The following is an 18778-nucleotide window of genomic DNA, read 5'->3' as shown; positions in this document are numbered from 1 at the left end:
CCAAAATCTTACACATGTATTTGATTGTTGCTTAATGCCATACTCAAGATATTTTCACCTTTTTTTAAAATGGCTGTCAATTTTATTTGAGGAATGCAAAGTGCATCACTCACCTTTGGCAAGTTATAGCAAAATTTTCCCACACATGACCAACAAATAGATATGCACACAATATTGGTGGAAAACCAGTCATTTTTAAAATGTGTTATTACTGCCTGAAAGTGGAATCAACAAATATACAGTCCATAGCTTGGGATGAACTCGCTACTACAAAAGGCATTGCTTCGAAAACATGTATCAATTATGACGTAGTCTGTGGCAATGATGTCTTGAAAATGAACAACCTTATGACATAATCCTTCGCTTGACTTTTTATATAAATTAGAAAAAGTATTCCAACAGCCTTTTTAGCTCTCTGTACTTTGTACTGAATTCAGAGAAAACTGATCCAGTAAAGTTTAATTACTGGGGTAGGCTTAGGCTCGTGTATGTCATTCCCGAGCGTCGGCGTTGTATAACGGGGAAAGCAATGCCAAACAAAATGTTATCCGTGCCTTTTTAAAAACTGATTCATGTTGGCTATTGACTTCAGATTTGGCATGATATTATACATGTAGAGCACACAGACGTGTTCCATTGTTGATTCGCTGTGTGCATTTTAAACACCGGTACTGTAAACTTAGAAAATTCTTCACTTGATGTTCTGTGTATTAGAATCAACGTTAAAGAAAATGTAGGGGGCGGTATCTTAAAGAGTAGGCCTACCGTGCATGTACTGACCCTGGGATTAACAGACCCTCACAATCGTCTAATGATCACAGATTTAGAGCTCAGTCACATCGGGGAGTTCCATCGCTGATTTGCAGCGTGCACTTAACTACTGTAAATTACCAAATTCACGACTTCATGCTTTTTGCATTCCTTTGTCTCCTACCATTTTTGTTGTAATAATAGATATACATGGATGTTCACAATATTCATGTGTAGAGATGGTGACTTCAATGAAATCCATTCTGGCTGAGACCACGAGCTCAATATAGATGACATGTTATTAAAAGAAAGAGAATTCACACATTCATATCAATCCGTGGGCTAATTAAGTTTTCCTAAAATGATTTTAATAGAAAACTTAACACTGTTCTATGGCGTATCAGTGGTTGCAGTTCGGTATTTGTGAGCGAATGCGATTAAGGGAAGACAATCCGGCCAACTCGCAGAGGGCGCTGTTGGGCAAGTGACTGAAAGGTGTCAACTTTATAACATCTTTGATGAGGATCCGTGAGGCATGACGAGTTCACAGGGAGGTGTTGTCTTATGAGCTTTGCCAAGTCATCATGATCTGTAGTTCTGTGGAAAAGAAGTCTCATGAAAACATGAAGCGAGCACGTACACGTGTCATGTAATGTAGTGACAGTCCGTGAAGACGTTGGAGTACGAACTTGCATGATTCATCAGGAAAGTCAGACTAAGGTAATAACTGATGACAGCGTGTGTCCAGGATGGTAAGATTGTTGATTCATAACTTCCTGAGAGAGATATATACTTATACTAGCTGTGTTAGCACTGTTACTTACAGACTGCTGGTTGCACTATATGTTACTGCCGGCCTATATGCCTATGGCCGACGAATAGCAGTGGATCGTTTGACATGAAAAGTGGTTACTTTTTAGTTTTTCCATCTAGATGGACTGCAGCATAAGTAGTCTGACTCTGTGACTGTCTGAGTAGACCTACATGTGATTCACAGGAAAGCAAAATACATCAGCAAAACAGCAGTGTCAGCATGTGCCACATAGTACCGCACATACATGTGGTATGGTTTATAATTTAATTATAAGCATATCCACTAAAACAGTTGCAAAATACAACTGCAGATGTATTCTCCTTGCCGTCCTTAATTGTTACCAGGTGAAATACCAGATATACAGATTTAGCTTAAAACTAGATTGATCAAAATATTATTCATATAAGACGTCATTGACAATTAATTCCATTATCATTTTATGTATTTATATGTTTCTAAAATCAATACACAGTGGTTTGTAGTGAACTGCATTTCTATGCAAACAAACCTTTATCTGGACTGTTTAGCAGCCTTGCAGGTAGCCCTATAGAACATGACAAGTTAGAACTATAACACACGGTGACTGTCCGGTAGATCCAGGGTCAATCCTCGGTCGGGTCACACCTAGGCCTTAAAAAGGGGAAGTTGTAGCTTCCTTGCTTGGCATTCAGCATTAAGGGGATAGTACAGCGACTGGTTGACCCGTATCAGTATAATGGCCCGGGCGGGGCGGCTTACTTGCCTTCGGTAAATCGTCTCAGTGAAGCAGCACTAGATAAAAGAGCGTTGGAAAGCCATCCTGCAACAAGGAGGCACATTACACCTACATACACCATAAGGACTCCTTCGTCGTCATATGACTGGAAAATTGTTAAGTACGACGATAAACCCCAAGCACTCACTCACTCACAGTGACTGTCATATTGCATGGGACTACCATCCAGGTAGGGTTGCAGGTAGCCCCGACAGACTCCAGTGCCCTTTTGTACACAGGCCTTTGTGATCATGAACTAGGGGTAAGGCTGATTGCCTTTGTTACATGTATGTATGTTTTGGGTTTAACTTATTATGTTGGTATCTTATAGTTTATTGAAAACATTGATATTTGAATCTGGGTTGAGTACGAATTTAACATTATAAGCTGAGGATTTTAACAAGGTAGACCTATACGATATGGCTTATATTGTATTATAGTTCTGACTTCTCACAGACCTTGTTAATACAAACAAATAAATGTTGCACATTACTATATATTATTATGGATATATCTGTATGTTCAGTATTAGTTGAATTTTAACTTGTAAAGGCTAAAATATAGAGCTTGTTAAAACAAACTAATAAATGTTGCAGATTATTATATATTATTATGGATATATTTACATGTACAGTGTTAGTTGAATTATAACTTGTAAAGACTAAAAGGTAGTTAAGGTGTATACATGTGGGGGTACCCAGGCATAGATGCATGTTGAATATCAAAGCCTATTCAATGATAAAATGCACTACACTCTGGAGGATGTCTTATACATGTATTATAAATATTTTAGGGTTTAGTGGATGATTTTTTTACATTTTAATTTACCTTGGCTGATTAGGTTATGTGCAAAGGGACTCGCAGTCAGGTAGGCTGCCTTGTTAGTCTGTAAGGAAAATCAATAGTTATTGGTTACAGTTGCATGTATAATGCTTGCTGAGTCAGTCTGTTGTTATGTGCTGAAGACTTGCACAAGTTTGATATTGACATATGGTCAAGAGTAATTAAAGCTCATTACCACTGACCAGCAAGTGTTTAAATAATTAGACACATTCTAGTAACCAGTTAGTTAAAGCCATCAAACTGAGGCCTACTCGATCAGTCCTCTTCCGGCTGTGCACTTCTAGGACTAGAATGGTTGGCAGGTCTACATGTACATGTATTGTGAGACACTCATATATTCAAGACCATCGTTCTTGAAGGGTGACGGGTGTAAATGATGTTCTTGCCAAATTTCAGTCTTCTCTGTACATCTACATGTAGATTGTAAAACTATATTCTCTATAGTAGCTAGATGGTGTATTTCCTAAATAAGATATTAAACCACTTTCTAAATGATAAGAACACTTTGATCTGGATTATACGTATGTAGTGGTAATATTATAAGTCTTCAGTGGGCAGGGAAAAACGAAGCCAATTTTGCTATATGTGTTTTGATTTTTCCAGGAAATGTTGCTATCCAAGTTTAATGAGTCGACTAAGCGGGCACGGCGCGTGCGCGCTCCCACCAACCTGGTGTATGTGGTGATGGCCATATTAGTGGTGGGAGTACTGGTCACTCTGGTCAATATCTATGAGATGAGGAAGATACAGGAGATCCACAGTGGACGCTATACTGCGGACATCGCGGTTGTGGAGGGTGTGTCCGGGAAGGGCGTATCAGGGGTGAGGCAACCTGTTGTCTGGGTTAGTGGGAACAAGGTAAGAGACATGTACACTAAAGAAATTTTATATTTAAGATGATTTGCACTCTTCAATTTTATTACATTTCTTTGTTGTAGGTAGTGAACAGCATAATTTATATATCTTGTTATTTGAGATGAACAAAGCGCTAAAATTACTCTGTGGTCCCAGTCCATCATTACTGTATGTACCTGTACAGTACACATTTCATGTATATTTGGTTGTTGAGCTGTTTAACCACTAGATTAGCTCTCATTTTGTTAAAAAGTATGTTGTAAAGTCAATATGCCTTTAAGTGTTCACTTTTACATGAATTTAAATTTGATTTATGATTGATATATTTCATTGGCCTGTCGATGTCTATGATTCTAAATTAAGGATAATTGATTAAAAGTTGAATCTTGATTAATATGGTTTTGAGAAAATAAATTCAATAAGCATGCTGTCAAACCTGTTTGTAAAATAAAGGCATGTTAAGAAATTTGAACACGTCATTATCTGTTTGTATATAAATATGTGTTTTTTCCTGTGGACTATTCATGCTCATCTAATGAAGCTAGGTAATAAGGTCTGTATACAGGTTGATCGAAATTAAAATTTGTTTGTTGAAATTTTAGGGAAACTTTTATTGAAACATTATGGATCATCTTATAGTGTTGTACTTACATGTACATGTTAGATAGCACAATTTCCACTGAATGTTACGAGAAAAGTGATTCATTGAGTTTTATAGGATTATACCATGATCTATGCAGTGTTATTGCCACTGCATACTTTTGTTGTATTACAAGCCTGGTTATTGTGTGTACTTGTAAGCACTGTATAAAAAGTAATCCATCAAGTATTTGAATAAATTATGTCTGAAACTTTTTGTTGGAGTAGAGGTAAATAAAGGCATTGTTGTTTAAATATTCTAATGGGTTGTGCACATTATGTAAATATGTAAATATGAGATCTGGTTTCCCCATCAGACAGCCATTACATACATGTACATGTAAGTGATCAAACCTTGAGTATGGTGTACAGAAGCAATGAGATAAATCTATAAAGTAAAGATAAGATAATCTTATTTACCTGTATTGAGTACCCTAATGTTTCTAATTTTCAGGACAGATATTAGTAGTGCTGAAAGGAAAGAATTATATGTACATTTTTCTCCCATTACTTTAGAAAAGTAAAGATATGCATATTTTGTTCCTTAGATGGACTAACTATGCGAAAAGAATTAAATATTCCTACTACAATTACATGTACGTAGGCTAAAAAGAGCAGACCAGGGCCCAGGATCATAAACAAATCTTAGACTTAAGTCAACATTTCAATCATTAAAGTTGGTATGTTTCTTTCTGCTATTTTAGGTGAGGTTTATTTTACTGTAACTTACCCTATATTTACTGTTGTCAAGCAAAATTTTGACCTGGTTACATAAGAAATAAAAAATTTAAAGTGATTTGAAATTTTTAGTCTTAGATCGCTTTGTGATCCTGGAACATGGTGTCCCAAAACTTGGAAGAATCAGGTAGTGCAGTGACTATTAATACATCCTGTACATGTATGTTTTATGTATTATATATTACTCTGATGTGCAGGAGTTTCACTTGACATGTTCCAGTCTACATTTTACATACATGTATACATGAACATGCTGGAAAATATGTGTACACTTCACCTGTCATTTTTCATCAGATTAAACATAATTTGTTCTTCATTTTTTGTATATTGAACATATTTATGATCATCAAGTAACATTTATTCATCTCAGTTTCACTTTTCGTGTTTATTACTTGTTTGTTTTAATCAGGCTGTCACATTTCATCACTCTGGTGCCAACATGACTATAGGACTTATAATTCTGTTTGCTTGACTGCAGCTGAACTCTGGTTACCTCCAGCATGTGTACAATGTGTTTGAGAGACTCGGCTATGTGATTCGTCGCGGAAGGTCTGCGTCTGACTGGGACGTGCTCTGGTCACATGATTATCCCTTCACCAAGCTGGCCTCACGTCTCAACAATTTGCGAGCTCATCAGAAGGTAAATTGTACTTGATCTGTTCTGCAGGCAGCATGGTGGCTGCATGATAGTGATGGGTTTTCAGCCTAAGACATATGTAGTTGTGAGAGCCAGGAAAGCTTAAACACTAATTCTTCAGACAACCTGTCAGTAATCTTTCAAGCTCTGCAGGCTGATTCCAGTTAAGTTTAGTGTGCCGTAACAGTATTTTTGAGGGTGTGAAACAGTGACACCTGTGTCAGTTTGCACCTGTGATATGAAAACTTTCAATACTTATGCAATGGTACTGGATGATTTGGGTCAGAGTTTGAATATACTGCATAATTTAGGTTTAATTTTTCTATAAGCGTTCTACTGTCTATGAGATCTGACAGATTTTGGATGTTTACTGACTTTCTGGATTAATTTTCAAGAGTGGCTCGAGTGCTATAATAAATTTGATTGTCACAGAAATTCTATTTTTTTTCGCCAGTTTGAAACATTATTGGAATTCTATTCTTATGTGTGAAATGTACAGTGCATATAACTTGAACAGGAAAAGTTTCATTGCACTTCTGTCATTTAATGTAAGTGCTGGTCAGTATAATATGACTGGGTGGGACATAGTGTATGGTGTCTTCGCAATACGGCCATAATACTGGCCAACTAAACAAAGATATAAAACCGTATGCCTTCATATAGCTAAAACATTCTTGACAGTCTCAATGGAGCGCTAATCTAGTATTAAGTAAGCAAATATTATTGATTACTGTGTTTACAGGTGAACCATTTCCCTGGCTCAGGTTTCATCACTATGAAGGCGAGCTTAGCCGTGTCCCAAATAGACTTCATCCCTACAGCATTCAAGATGCCTTCAGATAAAAACAAGCTGCTAACATATGTAAGCATAGCACTCACCATTAATATACGTGTGTAGGATTCCTTTGTTTTGTGAATTCAGCAGAAGGTCCATGTGATAAAGTTTGGAGTTATGTAGTGTTTGTGTATCTTACATTGAAGCTGCTGTTCAAACTTAACTTACTGTCATTCTTCAACCTTTTCGCATGTTTGCAAGGCTTTTATTCAGCCATCATATTCTGAAGGCATTATTCTGTCAAAACTATACTTTTTGTGAAGCCATGAAACTTACCAATCCGGTCAATGTAGTTTTGTCTCCAATATCAAATTTAAAATGTACATAAATTGCACTGAAAGTTGCTCTTTCATATGCGAAATGTTTGGGGAATTTGGGTACTTACCTTTGTTTCATCCCTGTTAAGAAGATTCATACACTCATAATTACTGTTGGTATTTTTTTTTTAACACATTCTTGAAAATTATAAACTGAGTTGTGTCTTTTTTTTCCAAATTGTTAAGAATTGATAGGTGTGATAAAGAACTACTTTTATATGAGATGTTGCCATTCTTATAAATAGATAAAGAAGCACCCCGACAAAATGTGGGTTCAGAAAAGCAATAATCATAGAGGAATTCGCATCAAGACCACCAAAGGTACATGTATAACATCATTATATTAAATGTACAGTTGAACGATATTAGGAAGAATGTAAATCTACCTTAAATGTTCAACTGACCAGTCATCCATAAGTTAACAGAATGTGTCTATTGTTTTCTGCTTACATTTCCTGTACATTTTTTCCTGTCCATAATATTGCTTTTCTTACACAAATGCAGCTATATGTATATGTGTGGTGAGTAGAAAAAAGAAACTTACATTTCCTAGTTTTCATAGGCAATCATTTTGTTCGTAGTGTGAGTAATATATTTGTGTAAGTGTGTTAATCTTTGCCCTGTTTTCTATCTTTCACCAGAACTAGACCTTGAGGCTACAGACACCTTTGTGCAGGAATATGTGTCTAAGCCTTTCCTTATTGATGGCAGGTAAGTGTGGCTGTACATTTACCCAACATGTTAATCCTGTACAACCTTCTTGGGGGAATAGGTAAAATTTGTGTGGTTTCCTAGTCAAAATGAGACTGTGGTTATTGAATGTACTGATTTGAGTGAGATTATCTCATAAACAGGTATGTTTAATTCCTCATCTGTACCTACTATGCCATGTAGCTCTCAAACTGGTAATTGTTAAAAATTTCCATTGAACTGACTTTACTTGTGCTGAGTCAGGTTGCTGCCATCGAAGGATTTTATATTTTAAGAATGACCTTGTCACATGTTTACCTTATAAATGAACCTATATCCTAAATAAACATGATTATATGTTTTAAAAACCATTTGATGCAGGTAACTCATCTTGACACTTTACAAAGGGCCAGATCCCACCTGGTTTAAAAGCTCATTTAGTAGATCATTCAGGTTAGAGAATATCTATGCGGTCATAACTGTTTTAGATGTTAATCATTTGATGTTACAGGAAGTTTGACATAGGTATCTATACCATCATGACATCGCTAAACCCTCTTAGGGTCTATATCGTTGATGGAGATGCTCTCTTCAGGTATGTTTTGCTTATTTAAAAAGAATGAACTCCACTTGGCTGTCACGTCTGTGTTTGCACTTTCTCATTGGTCTCTCTGCTTACTTTTTTAATATGCTTATAGGTGGAAATTCTCACTATGTTTCAAAATTGATGTTCTTGAAATGTGAAATAAACACATAATAATTCAGTAGAAAGTCTTTGAAATCATTAGGTACCTGTTTTCATTTTCAGTAGTTAGTAATATTTATATTAAATATAAAAGTATACTTACTGTAAATTTTCAACCCTTTCAACCTGTAAGGCACTTTTTGATTGGAAATTATGCATACAATTTTTGTATGAAAATGACACCATAACTGATTTGTTTGTGTCACTAAAGATGTCAGCCTCATAAAACTGTGCATATTATTTGTCTGCACACCATACATGTAGTTCTCTCAGAATGTTTCAAAATATTGGTCCTGGTGATGATTGAAAAGGTTGAAGAATTAGGATGTGCTGTGAATATTGCAGGTTTTGTCCACATGACTACTACCCATTTGACCCGAAAGATGTGGATAAGTACGTGGTGGGCGATGATTACACTCCCATGTGGCAGGTAAGCACTAAAACTACACCCAGCATAAACCTGTTTTTTTAATAAGCCAGATGATTTATTCTTGTGTTCATCAGTACGCATGCACCAAACATGTCACACTTACCAACAGCAGCACATGGCAATTTCTGCCTTCACGGCTTTGCAGACTTTGATCATTTCCCAGGATTCAACTCAGTTCTCAGTTTGTGGGTTTGTTTTTCTGTCATTGACTGGAACCTGTGCATGAGTCCATGTGTCGCATAAATGACATGAAACTTGAGGAATTGTGTGTGACAGCAGAGGGTAACCATGCTCAGGGTCACACACACACACCCTGGAAACTGCTCTTTTTTGCATATGATACATTTCAGTTATTTCTAACACTATATTCTAGTTAAGGCTGTGAGCAACCTGAGGATGGTCGTGGGTTTCTCCCAGGGCTCTGCTCGGTTTCCTCCTACCATAATGCTGGCCGCTCTTGTATGCGTTAAATATTCTAGAGTCTGGCGCAAAACACCAATCAGGTATAAGGTAATAAATAAATACATGTATCTTCTAGTGAACAGTGAAACATGCCAGAAGTGTCCCAGTACATGATATTGTAGTCAATAATACCACTTGAGTTTATCTGAAAAAATCTACATGCATTTCATATAATATACCTTTTCATATACTTGTCTTTATGCAGTCAATAGGGATGTACATATGCGACTGTACGATACGTAGTGTAGGGTTCATTTGTTTTTCTGTACGCACTGCAAGCTAAAAGTAGTTACAGATGATTGACTTCCATAACTCCCGATGACTAGTATTTTACTCTTATTACATTCCAGATGCCGTCATTGAAAAAGTTCTTTGATGAAAGAAACTTCAGGTTTAAGGAATCTTTCAATGCTTATCTTCGCTCCCAAGGTAAGTTTTCTTTTTCGGAGCATTTTGTTATAAAAATAAAATTGTATTTTGAAATTTCATAATTTTTAAAAAAATATGAGCCTTAGTGACAGTGAGACACAGTTTTTGACTTATTACATTGTGGCAGCAGACTTGATTTTCCCATACCACATGATGACATTTTTCCCCCCAATGCCATGAATGCAGATGTAAAGATTTGAGGACAATCCGTGATTGAATGTTGAATATTTTCATGCGATAGGCAAAGATGTGGACAAGCTGTGGAGTGACCTGAAGAGCTGTATTCGTCAAGTCTACCTGGAGAAGGAGCAACTGATGGCGAACTCCATGAAGTCAAAATTTAGGTCAAGCAGGTCAGTTTGTTTTGAGACATGAGTACAGGTGATAGTAAATATATGCATCAGTTTTTGTATGATATCTTCATTTTTTAAGCACTTTTACATCATTTCTTTAAATTCACGGTCCCGAGTAATGAACTTTAATGCTATCCAAACTCATAGACTCATAATTTGAAAACAATCTGATTTGAAGATCTGTTTTTGACGTGTTGCGCACATATCGTAATTCTTCTAAAATTTGGGACAGGTGTTAGTAGCGTTGAAAGTAAAATGTCACATTTTTGTACCAGCCTTTTGAAAAAGTAAAGATACATGCATGATTATGTCGTTCATTTGATGGTCTAAACATGTGAGAAAAAGAAACTAAATATCCCTGCTAGAATTACATGTATATTGGCTAAAATGAGCAGATTAGGTGTCCCAAATTTTAGAAGAAACAGGGTAATGCTATATATTAACTCTCACACATTTAGTTTTATTGGCAAGGCATTGTTATAGAGATTTATACCATTTAAATGAGCAACAGCCCAATCACTTGCCTGTGTAATGGTGCATTAGCTCCCGTTGTAGGCTGATAATGCCAATGCTTTGATTCATGTCATGATTACATGTGTGTACTTTAGGGTCTGTATACATACATGTACATGTTCAATAGTGTCCTTGGGGCCTCCGTGGCTCAGTCGGTTAGCGCACTAGCGCAGCGTAGTGACCCAGAAGCCTCTCACCAATGCGGTCGCTGTGAGTTCAAGACCAGCTTATGCTGGCTTCCTCTCCGGCCGTACGTGGGAAGGTCTGCCAGCAACCTGCGGATGGTCGTGGGTTTCCCCCGGGCTCTGCCCGGTTTCCACCCACCATAATGCTGGCCGCCGTTGTATAAGTGAAATATTCTTGAGTACGGCGTAAAACACCAATCAAAAAAAAAAAAAAAAAATAGTGTCCTTCGCCACAATATGGCTGAAATATTGCCAATGTGGCGTACAGCCATTATCATTCATTCAATAGTGTCCCAAGTGTAAGTGTGCGTCTGATCAAAGCGGTACGTTGTTGTTGTAGATATTTCTTTGAAATGGTGAGGTTTGACTTTGTGTTGGATGAAGAGCTGAATGTGTACTTGATGGAGGTAAGCTTATACACCTACACATAACATTTGGCTATATACTCCTGATTTATTAGCTTGTTCTGACATTTATGCCTGCCTTCATATGATAGCAGTGTAAACATACATGTAGTGAAGAATGTGGAAATTGTGTCATTCCAAATTTTCTGTTCCTATTTTCTTGAGGGTTAAGCACTGTTAAAACTAAGAAAGCTGATTGAGGATTCTTTCTAATGTGAAGAAATATATAGTCTGCAATGATGTGTGCTGTGATATAGAAATTTATTGGCTCTAAATGTGTTTATTTGATCAGTGTTTTTTGTTTTTTTTTGACTGAAGTATATGACAAATCTCAGGTTATGGGTTGAGGGAAACGATGTGTCCTGGAGTAATCCACTGACCTTTGTTAGACTGGATATTAGTTGACTTGCTGCCATTCTTGGAACATGTAACATTCACTGTTGACATAACACTGAGGGCATTTTATGTAATGAGTTATAATGAGAGATTATTATAAGACTCCAGACTTCTGAAGTGTGAACTAATCTTCACTGTACAACTAAGGTGTCTTTCAGGGCCCTTTGAAGCCTGCAGTTTTGTTTAATACTCTCATTAAGACAGGGTTGTCCATACACAGTTGTGCAGAGAGTACTAAGACTATGTTGTTGTTGTTTTGGATAACAGGTGAACATGTCGCCAAACTTGTCCTCGGGTCATTTTCCTCCAAACAGGATCCTGTACGAGCATGTGATATACAACATGTTAGGTCTGGTGGGCATTGGCAGGAAAACCACCAGTAATCTGGACCAGAGGTTAGTATGGGATTAACTTGTCACGGAGAAAGACAGTAAGATACACTGAACTATTACAGTAGTAATACTATCATCCTGCAGCATCAAAGTATCTTCAAATATATGTGATTGTATATTTGTGATTTGAGTTAAATTAGTGTGATATACCAATTTGAGAGGTTTTTTATTTTAATTAAGGCTTTGCTGTCTTGGTAAACTGAAGATGGTGGTAAGACTGACTTCTGAGCTGTTCTCAGTAAATCTTTGTTACATATACATGTAAACGTGGACATACCTTTCTCTTATTAGCTTGTCACATTGCCTAGTTTTTTACTTGTGGTTACCTGTTCTTGCCACTTTCCTTTCAGTTCTGACAATGAGGCTGACATGCTGGCAGCTGACAAGGACATCATGACATTCCCTGAGCTCTGTGCAGGTGACAAGTGTGAGCAGTGTAACAGTGAGGTACAAAAACTAGCGTTTACCTGTAACTTTTTTCATAAAAATAACCAGTGTGTTCAAATACATCTTTGCTTCTCAAGGTTTATCATGAGTCAGTCCAGGAGCCAAGATTTCTTGCCGGCCCTAGAAATATTTCAGTTATCACTTTGATACACCTGGTATTACCTCAGCATTTTCCTCAGTCACCAGCAAATTGTTACACAGTTACTTAAAAGAAACCATTACCTCTGTTTGGTCATTGGTGTTTTTACCAAGTGGTACTGTTATGAACGTGATTTAGGTTATATATCTGAGAGTATTAACACATTCTCTACGTAACTGACCTTGTGTCTGAAGTGATATAACCCTGTTTGCTCATGTGATTTCTCAGGTGTGCAAGCTGTGTAGCCACTGTATGGGGGAAGAGGAGCGCCTAACCCTGAAGGATGCCTATCTGGAGCACCTGAATAGAGGAAGTTGTGAGCGCGTCTTCCCAGAACCCATGGTAATATACACAGTGGGTTTATATGTGAACATTGGAAGCTGTGGCCGGGTGTTCCCAGAACATATGGTATACAGTGGGTTTATCTATGAACATTGGAAACTATGGGTGGGTGAAGTTTACATGTAAAATGCTGGACACTGTCAGTGGGTGTTACCAGAGCCTATGGTAATATACAGAGGGAGGTCAATATGTAAACATTGGAAACTGTGAGCGGGCGTTTCCAGAGTCTGTGGCGATGTGCACAAGGGGTTTATATGTGAACATTGGAATTTGTAGGTGGGTGTTCCCAGAGCCTGTGGTAATATACACAATGGGTTTATATGTGAACATTGGAATTTGTAGGTGGGTGTTCCCAGAGCCTGTGGTAATATACACAATGGGTTTATATGTGAACATTGGAATTTGTGGGTGGGTGTTCCCAGAACCTTTTGTAATATACACAGTAAGGTTTATACGTGAACATTGGAAGATATAGGTGGGTGTTCCCAGAGCATACGGTAATAATGCACAATTGGTTTATATATGAACATTGGAAGATGTGGGTGGGTGGGTGTTTCCAGAGCCTGTGGTAATATACACAAAGAGGTTTATATGTGAGCATTGGAAGATGTGGGTGGGTGGATGTTCCCAGACCATATGGTAAAATGCACGATGTGTTTATATGTGAACATTGAAAGATGAGGGTTGGTGCTCCCAGAGCATATGGTAAAAATGCACAATGGGTTTACATGGGAACATTGGAAGATGTGGGTGGGTGGGTGTTCCCAGAGCCCGTGGTAATATACACAAAGAGGTTTATATGTGAACATTGGAAGATGACGGTGTGTGGGTGTTCCCAGAGCATATGGTAAAAATGCACAATGTGATCATATGTGAAAATTGGAAGATGTGGGTTGATGTTCCCAGAGTATATGGTAAAATGCATGATGTGTTCATATGTGAACATTGGAAGATGTGGATGGGCATTCCCAGAGCATATGGTAAAATGCACAATGGTCCCAGAGCTATGGTACTATATGCAATGGGGATATACTGTGGGTTTATATGTAGACAGTTGAGGAAAGCTGTAGACAGGTGTTGCCCATGCTTATGGTAATAGAATCAGTGGCTCTGTACATCAGCAGAAATCTGGAGGCTGTGGTGCACAAGTATATGTGTATACCTGAACAGGGACAACTATAGCATGTTGTTTTGAGCACTTATGTTAGTCGGGAATGCTGTGAACAGTTATTTCCAGTGCTTCTGGTAATGCACATGATGATTCTGTAGGTAAACAGATAAAGGAGGCTGTGAGTGGGTACTCCTTTCCTATGGTAAGATTGATGAAACACAGACAGTGTGGGTTTGTGGCTTTCATGCAGAAGCTGTTAAATAGACAGCTTTGATTACTGGTGCTGCCAGAGGCAGGTACTTTAAAATATGAGTTTGATGTTGTACATGTAGTTGAGCATTGTATCAAGATATAAACTTATGACTGGTATTCATTCATTGTTTGATATCAGTGTGAATCGAGTTCTGAGACTGAGACACGTCCTGTTCTTTACTTTCAGAGTCAGGCTGAGGCGCTTAAGTGGCACAAATCCTGGCTTAACGAGCACATGACCAAGTTGAGTCCGCGGAATAGACTGATGGTCATGTGGTTTATAGGCAAGTGTCAGGCTGATGTTAAGTGGTGCTCTTGAGGGGACGAGGATGTCCAGATCAACACCATGTCATGTGTTCTCTCGTGGATGACTTTGGAGGTATACTCAGGTGATACAAATAGCTCTCCAGTACGTGCCACATACAGGAAATATTCTGTGGTCAATGACATGGGAAAGCAAAATGAGGGGATACAAATAGCTGTCCAATATGTGCCACATGACCAGTATTGTTGTGGATACCAAGAAAGCATAATGGAAAGGGTACATACAACCCCCTAGTAAGTGCCACATGTACATGTAACATAATGTGTGGTCATTGATCTGAAGAAGCTTACATGTATTAAGGCGATACATGCAACCATCCACTAAGTGTCACATACATGTATACATGTAAGAATTACTGTGTGGTTGTTGATCTGAAGAAGCTTACATGTATTAAGGTGATACATGCAACCGTCCACTAAGTGTCACATACATGTATACATGTTAGAATTACTGTGTGGTTGTTGATCTGAAGAAGCTTACTGTATTAAGGCGATACATGCAACCGTCCACTAAGTGTCACATACATATATACATGTTAGAATTACTGTGTGGTTGTTGATCTGAAGTAGCATGTATTAAAGGTATGCATACAACCCTTACATACATGAAAGTATTGTGTGTAGTCTGAACTTTCACTGAGAGTTAAGACACCGCAGGCGTATTGTATCTACCTGTGATTTTGGATCTGTCATATTCAACTGAAGCGTATGAATAGGATTTTCCTCAGCATCATCAGCGTCAGCTATTGCCTGAAATATGAAAGATATGTCCAGTAATTCACAGTGCCTCGTTTAAATGCATACAAACAACATTCCTACATGTAGGTTGTTGTGATTTATTTCCAATTGCATATTAAAGACACCTAAATAGTTTCTGAGAGAGACATAACATGATTATATGTTTTCATATATTTTGTGTAAGAATTATATTTTTTACATACTTAAAGACATTCTCTTTGAAAGTGGGAAAGACCAATGGTACTGCTTATGTGTTATAGATTATGACAAAACAACTATGGAAGCTCACTTCAGAGATTTACAGTATCATGATTGTGTGTGAAAGTATGAAAAGTTAACATCCCTGTTTCTTTTTTATATTTTGTGTTCATCATTTGCCAACTTTTTGAAACATTTTTAATACAGTTGTACATGGATATCTTTATGGTAGAAATTACTTCAGTGGCTTTAGCCATAAACCTGTTTCCCTGATTGTGTGATTTACATTTTGTACACAGAAGTATTTATTGAAGAAACATGTTGATATTTATTTTGTAATTCTTGTTTGTTGCATTCATCTTGTCTTATGTTGTGTTTTGCCTAGTTCATGTATTTGTCTTTTTACACATGTTGTTCTGAATCACTGATCATGTACTTTACTCTTTTGTTCATCTCTGATTGCAAACTATTACTTTTATATGTGCATTCAGTAAAGTTCAGCCCAGTGGGTTTAACTTGTCTAGAAACCGTGGTATTTAAAAGGTTGCAGTGATGTTTGCAGTGATGTTTGCAGTGATGTTTGCACTCTGTCTTGCTCAAGTACAATGCTGTGTATGATATTCAGATAAAACAAATTTTATATAATGTTTTATGTATGTTGTTGCATGTATCAAAGGATATATCCATTTAATATCAAAACAGACCAGCAGTTTCTGTTGTGGTTCTGAAATGAAAATTTTGGATTTCATAAAAATAAAATTTTGAAATTGTGAGGTAAAACAACAACATTACTTTGTTGACATGTACTGGATCAATACACTATAATAGATAAACACTATGTTATAAAGTAGATAAAACATACATTTGTTTTTTGTTTTTTATGTACTTCAATCAAAAGTGTGTCAATGGTATATTTACCATGTGTTTACGGTGTGTTAATATACATTGTATTGAAAACATGTATGGCAGATAAGTGTGTGCATGAGTATTTTATCTAAAGAAAACAGTTCAGATTCACTGTTTCCACGTTGCAAGTGTCAATCAACTGTACAGTTAAGAATGCACGCTAGTACAAAACTGTGTAAAGATCAAGATTGTAGGTACTCTGTATATAGACTTTTAGGAATCTCCATGTAAAGGATTCATGTCTATACACTCAAGGATCCTATACATTCAAGCATGTATTGTTTTAAACTAGATTGTTGTGTTTTTATTATATATTTTCCAGACTATGTAACTTATACAATACCACATGTCAAGATAACTGCATTAAATAGTCTACAAAAACACTGAGACAATACATATTGGCTCCCCTAGCCTTGTGAGGTTCACTGTAATACTCTAGTGTAATAGATTGATAGGCTTCAGTTTTCCTGACTTGTTATATGATTACATGATTTACCCAAGACCAGACTTATTTCTTTTTGTTGTTACCTCTGAGGCCTCCTCTGAGGTTTAACTCCATCCTTGTCGTAACATTGAGCAATAATGTTCATACCTCCTGGGGTGCAGGGGTTTCATTTGATTTCAACCCTGTCTTAGTTTCGGATCGGTCCTGCATAGTTTCTTTCCTGACCTGTCATATTTTCACCATTATCCAGGGTGTTGTCCGCGTTATTGGACAGAAAGAGGCTAGGACATAAAATGTATATGAGTTTAATATACACGTGTGAATAAATAAGGTAACCACGCGGGTGAAATGTCAGCCTGAGAATATTTCCAAAAGACGGTAAAAGGATTTGTATGAAACATTACATTATTGCTCTCATTGTCAATGCCATTGCTATTGGACATCAGCGTTTGTAGATAGTGCCTCTAAGTTAACATCAGGATTGGATGTTTTTACATGAAAGTTTAAATCACCAGTGCTTCATAATACCGGTCATAATAATAATCATAATAATGTGAAGTGAGTGACTGAATGTATTTTATATCAAAAAAATGTTTTGTGATGTGAGATCTACATATGGTGCTATGTTCAACATACCTGTGAAATAAAGGCGATTGTCTCAGGGTGGGGAGGGGGTGACCGAAGGCCATCTCAGGTTGGCTTGCAGCCTTATATTGGAGTATTCACTGGAGTAGTTATAAGATGAAGATCACTCAATCTAATAACTGGTGTAGGTAAATTATCAGCCAAAAACCCTCAGTTGTTAGCTGATGACCTTTATGTGTATATACTCCATACTGGTGCCTTCCTCAAGATTGTAAAGAGGATATAGTTGTGTAACCTTGGTGCATTTCATCAAAAAACATTTCTGTGATATTGTGAACTGTTTTGTGATAAGATATAAAGAAAGAAACAGTATGTGGAAATCTTTTATCACCTGCATGTATAGGGGTTGCTGGTATTTACAGCTACTACACAGCTAATGACCCAGTGAGTTCACAACTTCATGTATATGTGTAATAATTCCTTTTGTACAGAGGAAGCCATCCTGGAGCACCCTGAACTAGACCAGAAATTTGCAGAATGGGACTCTTGCATTGTGTAGTTTTAGGAAAAGATCTTAACAAGTTGCCTTTTAATGAAAAAAGTTCTGAACCTTACACTAGCGATTTTTGATACATGCTTTGAACTTTGTCTGGAAAGCACAATTTTTGGATGAGTTAAATGCTATATTGTGTTGATGTTAACCATTTTAATAAACAAAACTTGGTAAAATGAATGAGGATTTGGGTTAGTTTGTTTTTAGCACTTAGATTGTAGGCAGTATATGTACAGTCTATATTCATCCAGAACCTGTCAACAGTTATGAGGTCACATCTCCGTGTGTATGTATTTTGCTCTTATCATTCAGTTTCCCTGGACAGGTTGCTCACATCAACCATCAACATCAACAAATGTGCCCATTCTGTGGCTAACAGAATTGTATTTATTTATTTAATTGGTTTTTGCACCGTACTCTGGAATATTTTACTTATACAGTGGCAGCCAGCATAATAGTGGGAGAAACCAGACAGAGACCCGAGGGAACCCACGACCATCTGCAGGTTGCTGCCAGATCTTCCTACGTACAGCCTGAGAGGAAGTCAGCATATTTCT

The 18778-nt window shown here is 37.2% G+C and overlaps 1 protein-coding gene across 1 annotated transcript; it reads left to right on the top strand.

Annotated features, from left to right (window-relative positions):
• The first annotated feature begins 1275 nt into the window (after window positions 1-1275).
• Window positions 1276-16050, top strand: LOC135466444 (probable tubulin polyglutamylase ttll-15). The gene is made up of 15 exons (XM_064743917.1): window positions 1276-1470; window positions 3765-4019; window positions 5872-6033; window positions 6773-6892; window positions 7428-7503; window positions 7824-7893; window positions 8384-8467; window positions 8963-9047; window positions 9860-9938; window positions 10180-10291; window positions 11330-11396; window positions 12057-12184; window positions 12532-12628; window positions 12996-13109; window positions 14660-16050. Exons 1-15 carry the CDS (start codon window positions 1444-1446, stop codon window positions 14789-14791), a joined length of 1608 nt encoding a protein of 535 aa, XP_064599987.1. The 5' UTR covers window positions 1276-1443; the 3' UTR covers window positions 14792-16050.
• Window positions 16051-18778: the final 2728 nt, after the last annotated feature.

Source organism: Liolophura sinensis, chromosome 6, assembly GCF_032854445.1.
Source record: "Liolophura sinensis isolate JHLJ2023 chromosome 6, CUHK_Ljap_v2, whole genome shotgun sequence".
Classification (NCBI taxonomy): Eukaryota; Metazoa; Mollusca; class Polyplacophora; order Chitonida; family Chitonidae; genus Liolophura; species Liolophura sinensis.
Note: the sequence above shows the minus strand (reverse complement) of the source record. Positions and strands in the feature narration are given on the sequence as shown.